At 36.0% G+C, this 17,728-nt stretch overlaps 1 protein-coding gene and 1 long non-coding RNA gene across 5 annotated transcripts in view; one reads left to right on the forward strand and one right to left on the reverse strand.

Moving 5' to 3' along the window:
- LOC133534407 (neuronal PAS domain-containing protein 2-like) overlaps positions 1 to 17,728 on the forward strand; it is a 93,532-nt gene that overhangs the window by 37,272 nt on the left and 38,532 nt on the right. For all 4 annotated transcript variants that reach the window (XR_009802022.1, XR_009802021.1, XM_061873519.1 and 1 more), the window contains exon 2: positions 13,266 to 13,438. Coding sequence is in view for 2 of the 4 variants with exons in the window: in XM_061873519.1 (XP_061729503.1) it covers positions 13,266 to 13,438 (173 nt within the window). In the remaining 2 variants the exon portion in view is untranslated. The remainder of the gene's footprint in view (positions 1 to 13,265; positions 13,439 to 17,728) is intronic.
- LOC133534493 (uncharacterized) overlaps positions 1 to 17,728 on the reverse strand; it is a 30,873-nt gene that overhangs the window by 7,970 nt on the left and 5,175 nt on the right. Inside the window, exon 2 of the long non-coding RNA XR_009802039.1 lies at positions 9,901 to 9,955. This is a non-coding gene — a long non-coding RNA (uncharacterized LOC133534493). The remainder of the gene's footprint in view (positions 1 to 9,900; positions 9,956 to 17,728) is intronic.

The following is a 17,728-nucleotide window of genomic DNA, read 5'->3' on the forward strand; positions in this document are numbered from 1 at the left end:
ACTTAGGAAACTGAGCACAATGTTATTGTAAAACATTTCATGCCTTAAAAGTCCGCAATAAGCTTGGCTAAATTTCACCTTCCCATATACAAACGGAGTTTGGTTCTCATTTTAAAACTACGTGTTGAATTGTAATGAAAATTCGCACATACAATGACATGAGGTATATCTATGCCTATGATAAGTTTATATAGCTCCAGCTTATAAAACTAAGAAATATAACAAAATCTGAAAAACAAAATTGAAAGACATACAGCGTAAGTCACCCGGCCGGAGTGTAAAATTGAAATACACACAGCGTAAGTCACCCGGCCGGGGTGTAAAATTGAAATACACAGCGTAAGTCACCCGGCCGGGGTGTAAAATTGAAATACACACAGCGTAAGTCACCCGGCCGGGGTGTAAAATTGAAATACACACAGCGTAAGTCACCCGGCCGGGGTGTAAAATTGAAATACACACAGCGTAAGTCACCCGGCCGGGTGTAAAATTGAAATACACACAGCGTAAGTCACCCGGCCGGGCTGTAAAATTGATGATAAAAGAGTTTTATACTTAAGTCGCAGTCTTAGACGTAAAATAGGATGTGCTTATTACTGCCACTAAAAGATATGTTTTTTGAATTTTAATTCTATAGAATCATGGTTTAACAGAGCTGTACAGTATAGAAATGAGTTCCTTTCAGAGGTTTTCCCGAGGGTCTACAGTATGGGGTTATTCATAAAAGGGGTGTACAAGTTTTTAAAGGGTCAGCAACGCGCATGTAACATCTCTGGAGTTTGCCACCGACGTGATATATATATATATATAGGCATTTTGGGACATAAACATCATTAATATTTCACTTTCTATGAATAATGAATTAATTAAAACCAAATGTGTATGTATGTATGTATGCATGCATGTATGTATGTATGTATGTACACACTTTATTGTACATAGAAATAAAAACACGAGAAACACAGTTAATTATAATACAACACACACAGAGTAAATTAAATACAACAAAGGCGAACTTATTCCTGTTTGGAATCTCTTCCAGTTAACCTTTGAGGAAATGAGTAGAACAGAAGTAAAACGATGAATGTTTAATATATTTTTTATATTTTATCTCTGACACTTAGAGACTTATACATCTCTAAAGAATTTTAGTATTTTATGGTTTTATTTTTTTATCATAGTTTTTTTTTGTGTAATTTGACATTTAGAGACAGTATACATCTCTAATAAAGTATTTATTATTTCATAGATTCGATATTTGTAATTGTTTTTTTTTTTAATTTATTGTTTGTAAAAATGGATATGTAAAAGTGCCCCTGTGGCCTATTTGCTGAATAAATGTTTGATATTTGATATTTGATAATGAATAACAACCAAAAGTGTACAATCACTAAAATTAATGAAATGCATGTTTTGAATACACATTCCTAATATTAATATAAGAATGCATACATATGTATATATGTATATATATATAACAAATATATACTCAATATATAATATAATTAAATAGATATGAATTCTAACCAGAAAAGTAAAGGAAATTAAAAAAGTACTCAATCGCAGTAGTAAGTCTTTACCTAAGTATCGGAAAGCCACAATTTTTTAAGCCTCTCCTTGAGTGATGCTAGATTGGGATTGCCACACGGACGCCGGTATCTCGTTCCATATCTTAACGGCGTGGACAGTGAAGGATTTTTTGTATGTGCGCGTCATATTGGAAGAAATTGCGAGTCAAAGATTGACGCTTGATCGAAGGTGATGACCACTACCAGCAGCTTAGAAACTAAATCTTTCGAAAAGGTAAGGTGGCGGCATGATTGAATAGTAGAACATTGAAAAGCAATGACAGGACATGCACACACATGAAATAAATACATTTACAAATGTAATACAATTCTGAAATGGGATTTGATCTGGATTATGTTTTCATACATTCATCAATCTGATCAATAACATGTTGCCCAGCGACCATGAGTTTGTCTGCTGCATATTGTTTGAATAATAATAGTTTTTGTGACGATTTTCTTGTCCCGATAAAAAGTGTGTCAATGTGATGCGCGCTAAATGTTTATTTATTCGGTCTGTTTAGTTCAATATATAATTTTACGAGTATCTATAGAAAACTTATTTTTTGCAAACTTTTGTTTTAAAATGGAGAATATTGTAGACACATTCAGCGATTAGAAAGAAAAATATACCTACTTAATGCATTACAATAAACCAGCTAAGCGTGAGTCAAGTGCGCGTCGAACTCGAATTCCAAGAGGTCCGTAGTAGTCGTGTGATAAGTGAGCCTTGAAAACCCGAAAGGGTCGTAGTCGGATCAAATACCAGATGTTAGAGAAAGTGTTAAGGCGTGGTGGCTTATATCTTAATCACCACATAATAGCTTTATACATACCTATAGAATCGATGTTTAAGAAAGAAACTTACTTGGAATTGAACCGCTGAGATGGCGCTGATTTTGCCCTAGAAACCGCACATTCGGAGCTAAAGTAAGGCTTATGGGCGGTGTTTACTTAGTGATCGCATCAATCCATGAACGTATTTAGAGAAAAGTGGTGTCATTTGATATCTTACTTGATTACTATAACAATAAAATACGTGGCATTATAAAAAGCTGTCAAAAATTAGAAATTTGGGATTTTTCAGAGATATTTTACGATTTTTCTTGTTTGAGGCTACTGTGTGCGAAAATTAACGTACAAAACTGATGCAAAGTAACTGGGATAGCAGGATAAAATACGGAACAATAGTACAAGTGCCTAAAAGCGAAGGCCGAAGACAGAGCTGCATTAATATTGAATGTAGTGCTCAATCACAACAATAGTACAAGTATCATTGCAGCCGTGTGTGTCCAAGCTACACTTAAAGGCGTTTGGGACTTCAGCCCTCGGTGCTCGGCCTTTGGCCTTCGCAATTAAGATACTCAGACCATTATTCTGTGTTTAAGCACTAATCTCCCGCAGCTCGGCCTTCGGCCTCGCATGTAGGTAGCGTGTAGCCGCTCCTCTTCGGGACGCTTCTAGCCCTTTACCCCCAAAAGTGCCCCCTATGTTTAAAATTCATTTGTTTACATTACATGTCCGTCTTTGGATCACAGACTTACATAAGTGTTCCAAATTTCAACTTAATTGGTCCAGCAATATCGGAGCAAATAGGCTGTGACATACGGACTTTCGGGTTTATTCCTTTTGAGGTACGGATCCCTAAAAAAAAAAATTGATTTCGTCCCTCTGGCAAGTCTAGCATCAATGTTGGTGCGAGAAGGGCCTACCTAAAGTTAATAATGGATAGTGAGGCTGCGGGATATGTGTAGCTGACCTTAGTATTGGGGCCTGTTTACACATTGATTAGAGTTTTTACAAGTTCAGTTTGCTTGCTTTAAACACGTAAAGGGGCCAATGTGAAGGCCAGACACTTATCCCGCAGCCAAACTTATCCGTATTGTCATACAGATGACTACTATGTCATAATACGACAGTGAATTGCCTCGTTGCTCTGCAGAGTGCGGGCCAGCTCCAACCCCATCCTGGTTACTGTAGCGGGCCGATACAACTCACCTATTGTGCGACATTGTAAATGTGTCATGTCATGACCACTACCAGGTGATTGTTTTTTGCTGTCCTGTTAATTTTTTTTCTACTAACACTTATTTTTAAATCTTAAATGTTTCTAACCACTATGGACCATTGTTGTCCATTGAATAAATAAATTGAAATTGAAATATTTATCTAATCAATTCAAATTTGGAGCCTCTATGCAACTCAAGGCCGCTCCCATTTTTTGACCCCTCAGTTGCAAATCTAATTATATTATAATAATATCACACACTATATACAAATTTGCTTATTCATGTACATTGCGTTAGTCGATGTAACAGTGCATGGAGTTAATTCACTTGGGGTTTCTGTTATTATAAAACTTCTAGTTAAGCAGAAATAACAAATAATCTAACTTTAAAATGCCTTCGTAATAACTTTGTGCAATGTATAGTTGCGATGTGATAGTATAAGTAGATTGATAAAAGTGGAGTTAAATTAACTCATTTACATTGTAAAATTATACGCCGATTATAGCTATCGATAAAATAAAATTGCACTGTTAGCTGCAAAGACCGCATCACTGCCTCATCACATTGCTTAGATTATAAATACTCTTTAGTGCCTCCTTTTGTTAACTAAAATTCATTTATGAGACTCAAATAACAAATATGGTTGCTAGAAAGAGAGGGAAAATGCATACTTGTAAGCTAATCGAACGCTCGCAAAGTCTACAAACAAGCTCGCTGTCTACTATTAGACCAATAGTGGGACCGGATTTTTGCCCTATAAGTTTCGATAATTCTAAAGAGTGAAAAGTGATGTTTATCTGGTATGGGACATATTTTTAAGCATATTTGTAATATATGAAGAAAATTTAGAACGAGCGTTAGATATAAATAAGGTATTTATGTATTTTTATTGATGAATTTTGAATATTGAATTAAAGTACAAAATTTAAGCATCGTCTTTTATAATATGTATGAGGCTTTATGCTATCAAATTTTTAGAAAAAAAATCAACGTGCTACTTTGTCAAACTCAAATCAGCTTATTATTTTGTCAATATTGAATTAAAGTTTGAAAAATCCACAATATCATATCTAAATTCTTAAGTTAATAGGCAAGGCAAAAAATTAGAAGAATAGGATATGTGCTTTACAATTAATATGCGTTTTTTGTCCTGTAAGATCTAATATTGAATTAAAGTCCGTAGAGATAAGTCTATTACTATAAAATAATATATGCGGCCATTTTATGGGAAGGTAGAAATATCTGTGTGTAGCTTGCATTGTAATAGTAAAATCAACTTAAAAAGGCGCGAAATTCATAACCACGCCGCGCTGGTCCGTCAACATGTCGGCTCGGCGCGCGGGAGCCTATCGTAGCCGACCTAGTGAGCGATAGATACCTCGCCCCGCCCGCGCCCCCCGCTCAGCTTCGCAAGCGCTGTTTGTCTTTTCTTTCAAATCATTCATTTGTTTGTTTATCGTGCACATAAATTAGATGCGGACATTACATGAATTTAATTATAGAATAAAAGTTATTATGACTTCAAAATGAGTGAAAAATGTTTGATATGTGTACTGTACTGTACTGACTTAGTAACAGAGAAAAAACGAAGAATTGAGCAGTTAATAACTGCGAGCAAATAATCTTTCTTGGTGATGGGAAAGTTAAATATTTCTACGGGAAGGAGGAACTAGGTTTCCATAAAAAGTGTAGATTATACATTGAGTCGAAGGCTATACCGGCGTACAAAAGACTAATGGAGGTGGCATCAGAGGGCTTACCGCGAACCACGTTCGACGTGTTGCCTCCCTGTCATACTTACGTACGAATTTACAAGTGCGACAGAGAGGTAACACGTCGAACGTGGTTCGCGATAGGCCCTCAAATGTACAGCCAAGTGACGATGATGATTACATTTTCAAAACTTTTGTCTTTTGTTACCATTGTGTTAGCCGCCTGTACTTACTTTCAACATATATTAGTAGTTTATGTTACTGCTACATAATAAAATGCATTAAAATACACGAGTGTGGGCTTAGGAAACGAACGAAGTGAGTTTCTTAAAAAGATCACACGAGTGTTTTAATGCCTAATTATCTTATACCTTTAAACGAGCAATTCTTGTATATATATATTTCCGGGATCTCGGAAACGGCTCTAACGATTTTGCTGAAATTAGGTATATGGGGGTTTTGGGGGTAAACAATCGATCTAGATTAGTCTTATGTTTGGGAAAACGCGTGTTTTCGAGTTTTCATGCGTTTTTCTTTCGACGCAGAATATGGTCGCTAATTTCGTGTTGCCGGCCACTGTCCGTCTGGTCCAGCGGGTTAAGACGCGGACTGCTAAACGAGTGTTACGGGTTCGAATCTCGCCTGGTGACTAACTTTTGTTTTTTTTTATATGTTCAATTTTATATATAATTTTTTAATTTTTATTGTGTTAGACAAGTTTAATTTAGTAAAAGAATGTAGTTAAGATTATCACCTATACACCACCATATTACAATAAATAGTTAGTTATAACCGAGCAAAGCTCGGTCGCCCAGGTACTGTATAGTTATTGCAGGTAGTTCGCAATCACATTTTTAGCACAGGCATTATAAGAGAGGTATGGGCATTGTAAATGTCATCTGGCTCTGTGTGGTAGGGCACAGCACAGCGGATGTCATTCCAGATCTAGAGCAGAACCCAACTGGGGAAGTACCTCCACCTTACAGAAAATCGCAGCCAAATAACACTAGACCCTACTCATAGTGTTGTGTTCCTGCCGGTAAGTAAGGTTGCCAGAGCTCAACGAGGGGTGGGAGGGTGTTAGGGTCGGCAACGCGCATGTAACTCCTCTGGAGTTGCAGGCGTACATAGGCTACGGATACTGCTTCCCATCAGGCAGGCCGTATGCTTGTTTGCCACCGACGTAGTATAAAAATAATTTAAAAAAAACACACAATTAAAATATTTCATACGACATGTGCTAATTATTTGTCTCAGTGTAAACAAAAATATATCATAATTATGATATCAATTTTCAAATTTAAAATGGCGGACATGTTTTATAACTTATTTTAAGAAATTATGAGTAGTTTAAGACTTTAAAAAGCAAGAAATTGTTTCTTGCTTCTGTTTGTATATGTATCATGTAGTATTTGATGTTTTCATTATTTTTGAAAGTCCTCAGGGTGCCGATTACGAAAATGACATCCATTATGGAACCCAAGATGGCGGACATTCATTTTTCTTAAAAATCGGTATGGGTGTCATCTCCGAGGTTCTTCGAGATTCCGATTACGAAAATGACGTCCATTTTGCAATCCAAGATGGCGAACATTATTTTTTCTTAAAAATCGATATGGGTGTCATCTCCGAGGTTCCTCGGGGATCCGATTACGAAAATGACGTTCATTTTGAAATCCAAGATGGCGGAAATTGTTTTTTCTTAAGTCGATATGGGTGTCATATCCGAGGTTCCTCGGGATTCCGATTACGAAAATGACGTCTATTTTGAAATCCAAGATGGCGGACATTAATTTTTCTTAAAAATCGATATGGGTGTCATCTCCGAGGTTCCTCGGGGTTCCGATTACGAAAATGACGTTCATTTTGAAATCCAAGATGGCGGACATTAATTTTTCTTAAAAATCGATATGGGTGTCATCTCCGAGGTTCCTCGGGGATCCGATTACGAAAATGACGTTCATTTTGAAATCCAAGATGGCGGAAATTATTTTTTCTTAAAAGTCGATATGGGTGTCATATCCGAGGTTCCTCAGGATTCCGATTACGAAAATGACGTCTATTTTGAAATCCAAGATGGCGGACATTATTTTTTCTTAAAAATCGATATGGGTGTCATCTCCGAGGTTCCTCGGGGTTCCAATTACAAAAATGACGTCAATTTTGGCGGTTCTTGTTGGTGCAGATTTCAAAAATAGAGACCATTTTAGAATTAAAGGTGGTTGATATCACGGCTACACACATCGACACCCATTTCAAAAAGTAGCGTCCGCCATATTTATTTTCAAAATAGATGCCATTTTTGAAATCCACACCCCTAAAATCCCAGAAAACAACACCCATGACGACTTTTTCAAAAAAGTGACGTCCGCCATCTTTATTTCCAAAATGGACGTCATTTGTAAAATTAGTACACATACATCATACAACATGAAAACTAAAAACATTTCCATCCTCTTTTGGGCAGTTGTGTAAGTCTGTGATAACCCTAGGTAGGTACGGAGACCTTGAGCGGTGTCGGCATTTACGCAAACATCAAAGGCGTCGGCCCACTGTTACTTTTTACACTGTGCTTTTAGTGTGTAAACGAAAACGTCACATGATATATCAAAAGAAAAGTTATTTTATCTTATACCTTTAAACGAGCAATTCTTGTATATATATATAATTATATTTCTGTGATCTCGGAAACGGCTCTAACGATTTCGCTGAAATTTGGTATATAGGGGTTTTGGGGGGTATACAATCTATCTAGATTAGTCTTATGTTTGGGAAAACGCGTGTTTTCGAGTTTTCATGCGTTTTTCTTTCGACGCAGAATATGGTCACTAATTTCGTGTTGCCGGCCACTGTCCGTCTGGTCCAGCGGGTTAAGACGCGGACTGCTAAACGAGTGTTACGGGTTCGAATCTCGCCCGGTGACTAACTTATGTTTTTTTATATGTTCAAGTTTATATATAATTTTTTAATTTTTATTGTTTTACACAAGTTTAATTTAGTAAAAAAAAAAGACCTATGTAATAAGAGAAATCGACAATAGATGGCGTTACTTTGTGACAAGTGCTGTAAGGTTAAAATCGATTGTAAATAATAATAATTGTCAGTTCACATTTTACTTTTTAAGTTTATGTACATTATCACCACCATATTACAATAAATAGTTATAACCGAGCAAAGCTCGGTCGCCCAGGTACTATATTACTAACTGTACTAGGTTGCCTTTTTAACAAGTTGGTCCAGCCCATGGTTGCCTACATTTTATATAAAAATCGGTTAATCTAGGCGACCATTAACTGGACCAACTTTTTTAATACGGCAACTTTCAAATAAGCTTTCATTTGATATATCATACGATGAAATAACAAACAAAAAAACTATCCGTACGCAATCTTACAAGGCAACCTACTTGAAATGTATCACTGTGAATTTTGTCTTACATTTATTTCTTATCAGAAATAAATAACATGAGGGTGCATATACCTTATAACGTATCTCTATATAACTATCGGTTATCAATATTAGCATTAGCGGTTAACAACAACATTCCCCTTAAAACAAATAACTATCGCGAGGAAAATACCAAGTCCAAACATCTGAAAAAAATCGGGAAAGAAAAGCTGCAACTGGCTTTTAAAATGGTACAAGGAAGGGTGGTCATCTGTATGAGAATGTGTTTTTTTTGTCTCTATTTGACCCAATGGTTGACTGGTAGAGAATGCCTTTTGGCATTAAGTCCGCCATTTGTGTTTTTTTTGTTTGTGCAATAAAGTTTAAATAAATAAATAATATTCATGTAACGCGATAACGAATTCTACGTGAACGAAACCGCGGGCAATACCTATTATAGTAACAACAAAATAACAATTTTCTATTGCTATTAATTTAAAACACGCTTTAGGATTTTTTTTGATGGACCGTAGACGCAGTCAAGGGCACCCCGCTCCCCACTACCGTTGTTCGCTGCCTCCTGCCACAGCGCGCGGCGCGCGCAATTTTGCCGCGCGTTTGAAACGTAACGTATTTATATAAGCAAGGAATGCATACATATCAGTAATGAGTGTCGCCGTGATTTTATATTTCTAAATTTTTGTTTAGTAACTGAGATCATTGTTGATGATCGATTATTATTAACTCTACAAACTTTAATTCAATATTAGCTATACTGCTTAACCTGAAATCAATATCTAGACAAGCACATTGTCTACATGTCTAACTTTTTACTAGAATACTAAGTTGATCGATAATATCGTAATTTTGCAATATCAGCAACTCTAATTCTATATTTACAAAATAACTCGTGTTTTTACGTTTACCAGAAAGCAGCTGTTCCAGATTTCTAAAAACTGAAAATTGTACATAAATTGAAGTGTTATTCGATATGCTAAAGTTTTCTGTAACTTTAATTCTATATTTACTTAGTTATTAGCAAAAATTAAAATATTTATATATAACCGAAAGCTCAACCTTAAAATTTCTAACTTTTTACCAAAGTATTATTTAACATACTCCCAATGACATATCAAAAAAGAAAAAACTTTAATATTATCGAAACCCATTTTTGTTCAACCGCTGGTCTATATGCGCATAGTAGTTAAGTAACTAGTTTCGTACAATCTCTGCTCCGGTTTCGCACGCGCTGGAATCTTTCCACCGTCGGTACTCGAACCTGCGAATAGGATATACGTGTTTTTAATGTTTTTATTACCTATCGCGTCATGCGTCACTCTCGTTGTATACGTGTTAGAACGTGACAGCAGTGCCAGACGATAAAGGGGCGGCCGTTTTAGCGCATCTCATGTATCGCGTATTAAACGCGAAGAATGAGAGCATGATCGACTTATGTTTGATATTGGACTTGTTGCTGATATTGGACATGTTTATCAAAAAGGGCATTTAGGTATTACTCGAATTGAAAATATTGCTGGAGATAATGCTGTACACCACAATTTCATTTGGTTTGTATTCTAAAACTAAGAAGCTACATTTTTTTAAGTAGCTACACGTTAAGTATCTATTGTGCACTATAAAGCCAAACCTAAAAAATGCTGAAACGCAAAGTGGGTTTGGGAACATGACATCTAATTAAACCCGAAATGCTTAGACTAAAATACATTTCAGTAACGAATTTGGTGTGCCTTATAGTGTCAAACTGACGTACACGTATTCGCTAACGTCTGCGTTACTTACTTTCTATACATCTCGCTCGCACTAATATGTGAATACGAGCGAGATGCATAGAAAGTAAGTTACGCATACACTAGCGAATATGTCAGTGTAAGGCGGCTGGTACACTTGTAAGTTTTACTTACGTAAGTAGGGACACAGCTATACTATAGAGTGAGAGATGAATATCATTATATCATTCTAACAAATAGCTTTGTCCTTACTTACGCAAGTAAAACTTACAAGTGTACCGGCCGCCTTAAAGTAAATGATTGAGATTCATACGAAAATTAAATAGGGCAACAAACGAATGATTAAAAATTTATGAAGGTGGAGGAGGAGGTGCAAATAACATTGTACACTTCTTTTCTGACAAAAATAACCAGTAAGTCTAGAAAAAATATACCACTTAAAAAATGCTACTTGAAGACTTTGAACCAACGAAGAAGTACCTAACACAATTGAAATTTGAGAAGTGACTACCCTTTAAAGGTTAACAACTTGGCACCCATAGCAAAATAAGTATAACACACACTACTGCCTGATTTCGGGACAGGGTAATTTGAGGATTTTTGCACGCAACGGATACAATCTAGAATGCTAATACCAATAGCAAGGTATTCAGTAGTTAGTTTTATTCGTGAGAAATTGAGTTCAGAACATTGTAGTTATTATTAAACAGGATGTTTAATTGCAGATAGGTGCATGAACTGCACAAAAGGAACGTCAGAAATAGATTCCAAGCGTTGCTTCAATGCCATAATTGTTTTTCATAACATAATATGAAAACTTACCTACGGCTCTACAAGCACAAATATGAGGTTTAGTACTGTTTCTTGGGGTGTTTAGGACGAGCTATAATAACACAGCACAGAATAAGTATTAGTACTACCGTACAGAAAATAAACTTTCTACAAAACCGAAGTTTAACAGCGATTCAGGGACGAATCATGCTGTCCCTTTCTTATGTATTATCCCTTTCGGCTATTTAGGGTTGTCAAAATTTAAGTAATTATCTTATCTGTGGTCGTACACGCAAAGGGACGTCAAATTGCTCGGAACAATGCTGAACCGAACGGCGCCGAGAATGGGTGTGTGGTCTTAATAAGGGTAAAGGAAATAGCAAGAGTAATACTGCCCTGTTATGGCAATACACCGTAACTTAATTATTAAGTACATACCTATTTCGTGTCTAGATACGCTGTTTTGGCGTAACAGGGCAAAATAGTTAGTTTTGCGGCAATTATAGTACGATAGGCCAACAGTTCAGTACCCCTAGTGTACATTTTATCGACATCATTACGTGACGAACGCGTTTGCGTTAAGTCTCATTTTGTATAGGATTTTGAGTTTCCAAAACGTCCCGCTTGGCGCGCTCTTTCTAAATCCAATACAAAATGAGACTAAACGCAAACGCGTACGTCACGTTTCAAAATCGAATTTATTTACACTAGGGGTACCGGTGGATGCCTGCACAGAGACGTGACGTGACAAGTGGCGAAAGGGGAGGCCTTTACCTAGAAGTGGGACACAACTTAGGCTATAAAAAAACATGATCTGCTAGTTTAAGTTAGTTTTATTTTATTATTTTAAATTAAATTATAATGGTTTAAGATATGTTAGTTTTCTCCGAAAACTGTTAAATGAGTGAAATATTACTTTCAGTGAAATGAAATTATGTATTCTATGTAAAAATAATAACTTTTAAGTGTTCACATAAGTAACTGGGCTGGAATAGAGGTTACTTGCTTATTTGTACCTCGCGTTGTCTACTGAATGTCTCTTTAATAGTTGGCTACTTTCATAAAATAAACTATTACCTTGCAATAAACGGATATATACCGGGCATAATAATTTATGTCATGAGTGTCGTGTACCTGTCAATTTATGCTATCTGTGTTTTTAATTCACACATATGAAACACATTGATTTTAAAATATTTGGTAGAAAAAGTGTCATTCATAAAAATATCTATTGTCGCCTATCTACTTACTAAAGCTTTTATTTAACTTGACATGATTGTATGTAACTAACATTTTTGAAATCTTACAAGTTACATTTGAGCCACTTCCAATGCAATATTATGGTACGGTCATGTCTGAAAATATCGGTACGAAAAAAGGGCCAAAAATATGTATACACGACTTTATTGCCCATCTATTAAGGTAGTGCATACATATTTTTGGCACTTTTTTCGTATCGATATTTTCAAGCGTAACTGTACCATCGAGCTGATCTAATGATGGGGACAGGAGGTGGCCATAGGAATTCTGTGATGAAACAACGCAACCTACCTAATTGTGTTTGGGGTTATTAGAATTGTCTCGATGAGTACCTACTAGTTGCCCATGGTAAGAAAAGTACAGTCAGCGACAAAAGTTTGTAACAAAAATGATTTATTTGCCAAAAAACTTGTTGATACATCAGCACGGCTAGTATAGTAGGTTCGTCAAATGATGTGTCCCGAAATCCGGTCAAATGGCTAGTTATTATGAACTGTAGATAGAGTATTTAATTTTCCTAGCGTAACACAAGCTTTATTGCATTCAGCTTACTGTGGGAATAGATCGATTTGTGTAAGATTGTCCAATGTTTATTATTTACTTATTTATCTTGCATTGATAAATAGTATTTACATAAACAAAATGTAAATGTACGAGTACTCATTATAAATAGGTAACGTTAACCGATAACTTTAGGTATTAAACATATTAAATCTACTATGCCTACTCAGCGTCTTGACTAAAAAAGTCAACTTTTAAAATTAGGAATGTAAAATATAAATGGTATACTGAGAGGTTATTTTTTAACAGGGAAAACCCGCGAGAGATCCGCAACAGGGCTGAGAAGCAGCGCCGTGACAAACTCAACCAGAGCATCTACGAGCTCGCCTCGATGGTGCCGCCCGTAGTGGCCTCAAGCCGCAAGATTGACAAGACCGGCGTGCTGCGCCTCACTGCGCACTTCCTGAGATCACATCAGTACGGTACGGACTATCTCTCTTTTTCATACTCGTAAATCCCGCAAGAGATCCGCAACAGGGTTAAGTACGCTGTTAAAAGATAGACGTGCTGCATCTCACTGCGCTCTTCTTGAGGTCACTTCGGTACGGTACTGACTGTCCTTATTTTATAAAGCCCTCGAAATTATTTATACGCAAAACATGAACACAGCGCTGTGCAAGTGCGCGCTTTCTGAGGTACCCAGAAAAAGTACATAGGTACTTTGTGTGATACTGCGGTTGTAGCTTTTTGCTGTTCCTCTCACAGTCATACATCTGAACTTTTAATCATTTGAAATACATATGATATATGGTAACCCAAACTGACTATACTATAAATTTCCTTTATGAAAAAGGACAATGGTTTGAATGCAAGTTTTCTGAACTTCATAGCAGCTAGCGGTTTCATACAGACTCTCATAAAACATACTATATTTACCTACGCACGAGTTTATTAACTAGTATAAAAGAAATCAAAGTTTCCAAGAAAACCTGTAGATGAGCACTTATAAACAGAAAAAAAAAGCTCTGAAACTCCTAGTATTCAACAACGGTAAATACTGTTTTATTTTGCACGTCGCTCCCGTTGCTTTGTACTCCTAACGTGCTTCGATGTTCGAACAACCTTCCTGAATGGCTGAAAAATGTATCTCGATTATTATGGCAAATTTTCTATATAAACTTTTTACAAAAAAAAAGTAAACCGACTTCAAAAAGGATAAAATAAAATATTATCCTTTTTAAGTATATGCGTTACCAACTGATATGTTAAGTCGGTGCCAAGCCAAATTTTAAAGGATGCCATGATTTTGGTGCGATTCGATAACGATGTGACTATATAAGTATGTACAAAACGTTGGATAGCCTTCCACGACAGCAATGAACAAACTTTTTGTAGGTAGGTACCTAAGAACACACGGTCGAACCTTCTTAGCGCAGTCCGTACCATGTTTGTCAGTATATTAGCCTAAATCCAATGCGTTTATTTGCCGTCGTAATTTTTAAAGAGCTATTTTTACAAATATTCGAACTGTCCATAGCACGCAAGTCTGGAATTGAGAGTGAGTTATTTCCAGTCCCTTATCCAGGGAACTTCATTTCAATATATAAAACAATTCAAAGACCGTCTTCAGGGCTTAAACTTTTTACCTTCATGTCAAATTTTACCTAAATCGATTTAGATGTTGAGCCAAAAGGCAACAAAGAGAAAGACAGAATTAATTCCATGTTTATATCTTGTTACTACAGTTGTAATATGATTAATAGACATAAAGCTGATTATTTTTGACCGGTATTGTTATTATTTGGCTTAGCACCGACTTAAAACATATGAGTTGGTAACGCATATACTTAAAACATACGCATATATTTTATTTTATCCTTTTTGAAGTCGGTTTACTTTTTTTGTAAAAAGTTTTTATTTTACCGTTTTTAGTTATAAGGCATTGTTACGAGCTTATGAGTGACGCGTGACGCATAAATAAAAATCACAATCATGTTTTACACTTAGTTCGTTAACTGTAATAAATAATCAGAATTTTCCTCAAGTCCGTCTGGGACGCCACTACTTACTCTAAATATATCTTCCGCCCCGCCACTGACCCAATCCCTCAACCCTCCGATCACTCAACTACACAGCACATCAACCCCTGATCACTGAAACCCTTGACCCTGAACCACCAAACCTTCAACTACCATTCCCCGACCCCTCAACCCCAGACCATTTAACTCGTAATCCTAACCGCCAATTCCTCAACTTCCAACCTCCTAGTCCTCGACCGATCAACTCACCGCCCCATCAACCCCCTAACCTCTCAAACCCTGACTCAAGCCCCAACCCCTCAACCCCCAACTTCAGATCCCCGTCTACTTTCACCACCACCGTCTACCACACGACCTTTCACACCTAACCCTCACCTCTTATTTCCAACACTACCTGTATCAAAAATCATAATACACCCAGTTATAAGAGGGAAGTTCTACATATCGCCCGTGGTCTTCATAAACGATAAGTAGCCTTACCACGAGTTTGACACTGACATATTCGCTAGCATAACTTACTTTCTATGCATCTCGCTCCTACTGGCATCATATTAGTGCGAGCGAGATATATAGAAAGTAAGTTACGGACACGTCAGCTAATATGTAGAGTCAAACTCGTGGTAAGGCTACAGTTGCACAACATCATATTGATAGTGTTCGAGAGGAAATGCTTGAGTTGCTTAAGAATACAGCCGAATCACCATACGTGTCGCCTTTAAAAATTGAGGAGTTCCCTCAATTCCTCGTGGATTCCATCCTCAAATCAGAATTAAAAAATATTGTAGGATGGATGGAGGTAACTTCTTTCAAACAAAAAAAAATACTTTAATCGGACCACGGGTGTCGGAGTAATCGGTGAACATACTACATTAAAAAGAATCATCATCATTATCATCAAACAATCATCATCATCAGATCCACTTTATCAAATTGATGGTTTTAAGGCAGAACCAAATTAAAATGCGACCAACTTGGAAGTAACTCCTTCAAACAAAAAAAAACACTCCAATCGGACCACGGGTGTCGGAGTAATCAATCGGTAAACGAACATAAAAAAATTTTGCCACAACCGAATACAGAACCTCCTCCTTCTATGAAATTGAAGTCGGTTGAAGTCAAGTACGGAAGTAAACGGAAGTCGAGTTTGATGCCGCTCAACTTTTTTATATGCTTATTACTTAGGGGAGACTAAGGAGAGTTGAAACAAATTTTACAATTTCGCTTATAACTTTGTTGTATTACAAAACTAGATTTATCATCATAGTCAATTGATTACAAAAAAAAAATATTTTGAATACTCATACATACATAAAAGAAATTAAAGTTAGATTTCATTTATGATTGATTTATGAAATAAAATTTAACGATTTAATAGTCTGATATAAACAGCCTCTAAAAACTTAAAAAAAATATAATTACGAGGTAAGTAGGAACAAGGTGTTTCAACCTACCAAATCCTTGTATTTTTCAGATATTTACATTTCTTTGTTGCTTTTATTTTACAAAACATAGACTTTCCTTTAAAACGTTGATAAGTCCAAATATATGATAACAAGCACTGCGTACGCTCCAAACAAGTATTTAAAAAACGACAAAACTTATAAAGTAATGGCCCAAAAAATTACGAGAAAGTTACTATTAGCAATGTTTTGGCTCTAGCTACTGTAAAACTTCAACTGTTCATCTGAGCCTTAAGCCAAATATGATGAAGTTGGTTACAATGGAAAATGAACTATTTTTTCTTAGGGCTCATACTTGTAGCGTCTATAGTTGGCGAGATATGGACGCTGTGGCAACTTACCTACTTACTTTCCTGCCAGTACTCATTTTCAGCATTTCATTAGTTGCAATTAGGTAGGTACGTATAGGTTGGTTAAAAAATCACGAGATCAAATATTTACTTACGTAAGTGTGCTTTTGGTTAAGTGACACAGCACTCTTTTTCAGCATTTCATTTAGTTGCAATATATAAGTACTTAGGTTAAAAAATCACGAGATCAACTATTTACTTACGTAGGTGGACTTTCGGTTAAGTGACAATTCATTTATTAAAAACTCCACTAATGAATACATTGTAGGTCACAATTGCGTCGGATCTAACGACCCCCCACAATTCCGTTATCTACTTTAGAGTGAATTACATGCCAAAGAAAAGTTCATACATAAACAGATATTCCGAATTCGCTCTTTGACTTGCGAAAATGTATTATTGATACATCTTTATTTACATTTCTTCAGACAGTAGTAAATAAGCATAAAAATAATCTTAATTACCTTCTGTAACAGTATAAGTAGTAATTCTTATGATCTCCTTCGGTCTCCAATATCAGATAATCGTGGTACAATTAAGTGTAAAAATATGGGTCCAAGGAACTTATTTAAAAATGTGCCCCATAGCTCTTAATTCACCGACATAAGAGCTATGGGACATATTTTTGAACAAATGTGAGGCTACGTGCTTTACGGTGTCGAGTTAATCGTTAAATGTTTAAAGATTATTGTCAATACTTTTATTATACATTTTTGGCATATAATTTCAAGTGAAAGAAACAAACGAAAACAATATTTATATCGAATTATATAAACCAAATAAATATAATCTTTACTTTATGTTAATATTGATACCAACATTACACCACAACAAACGCAATTTCATGCTTTACGAATAGGATTACTTATTCTGCGATATAGGTAAAATATTAATACAATTATTTTCAGAATTAAGTAACTTAC

This window comes from Cydia pomonella, chromosome 1, assembly GCF_033807575.1.
Source record: "Cydia pomonella isolate Wapato2018A chromosome 1, ilCydPomo1, whole genome shotgun sequence".
Lineage (NCBI taxonomy): Eukaryota > Metazoa > Arthropoda > Insecta > Lepidoptera > Tortricidae > Cydia > Cydia pomonella.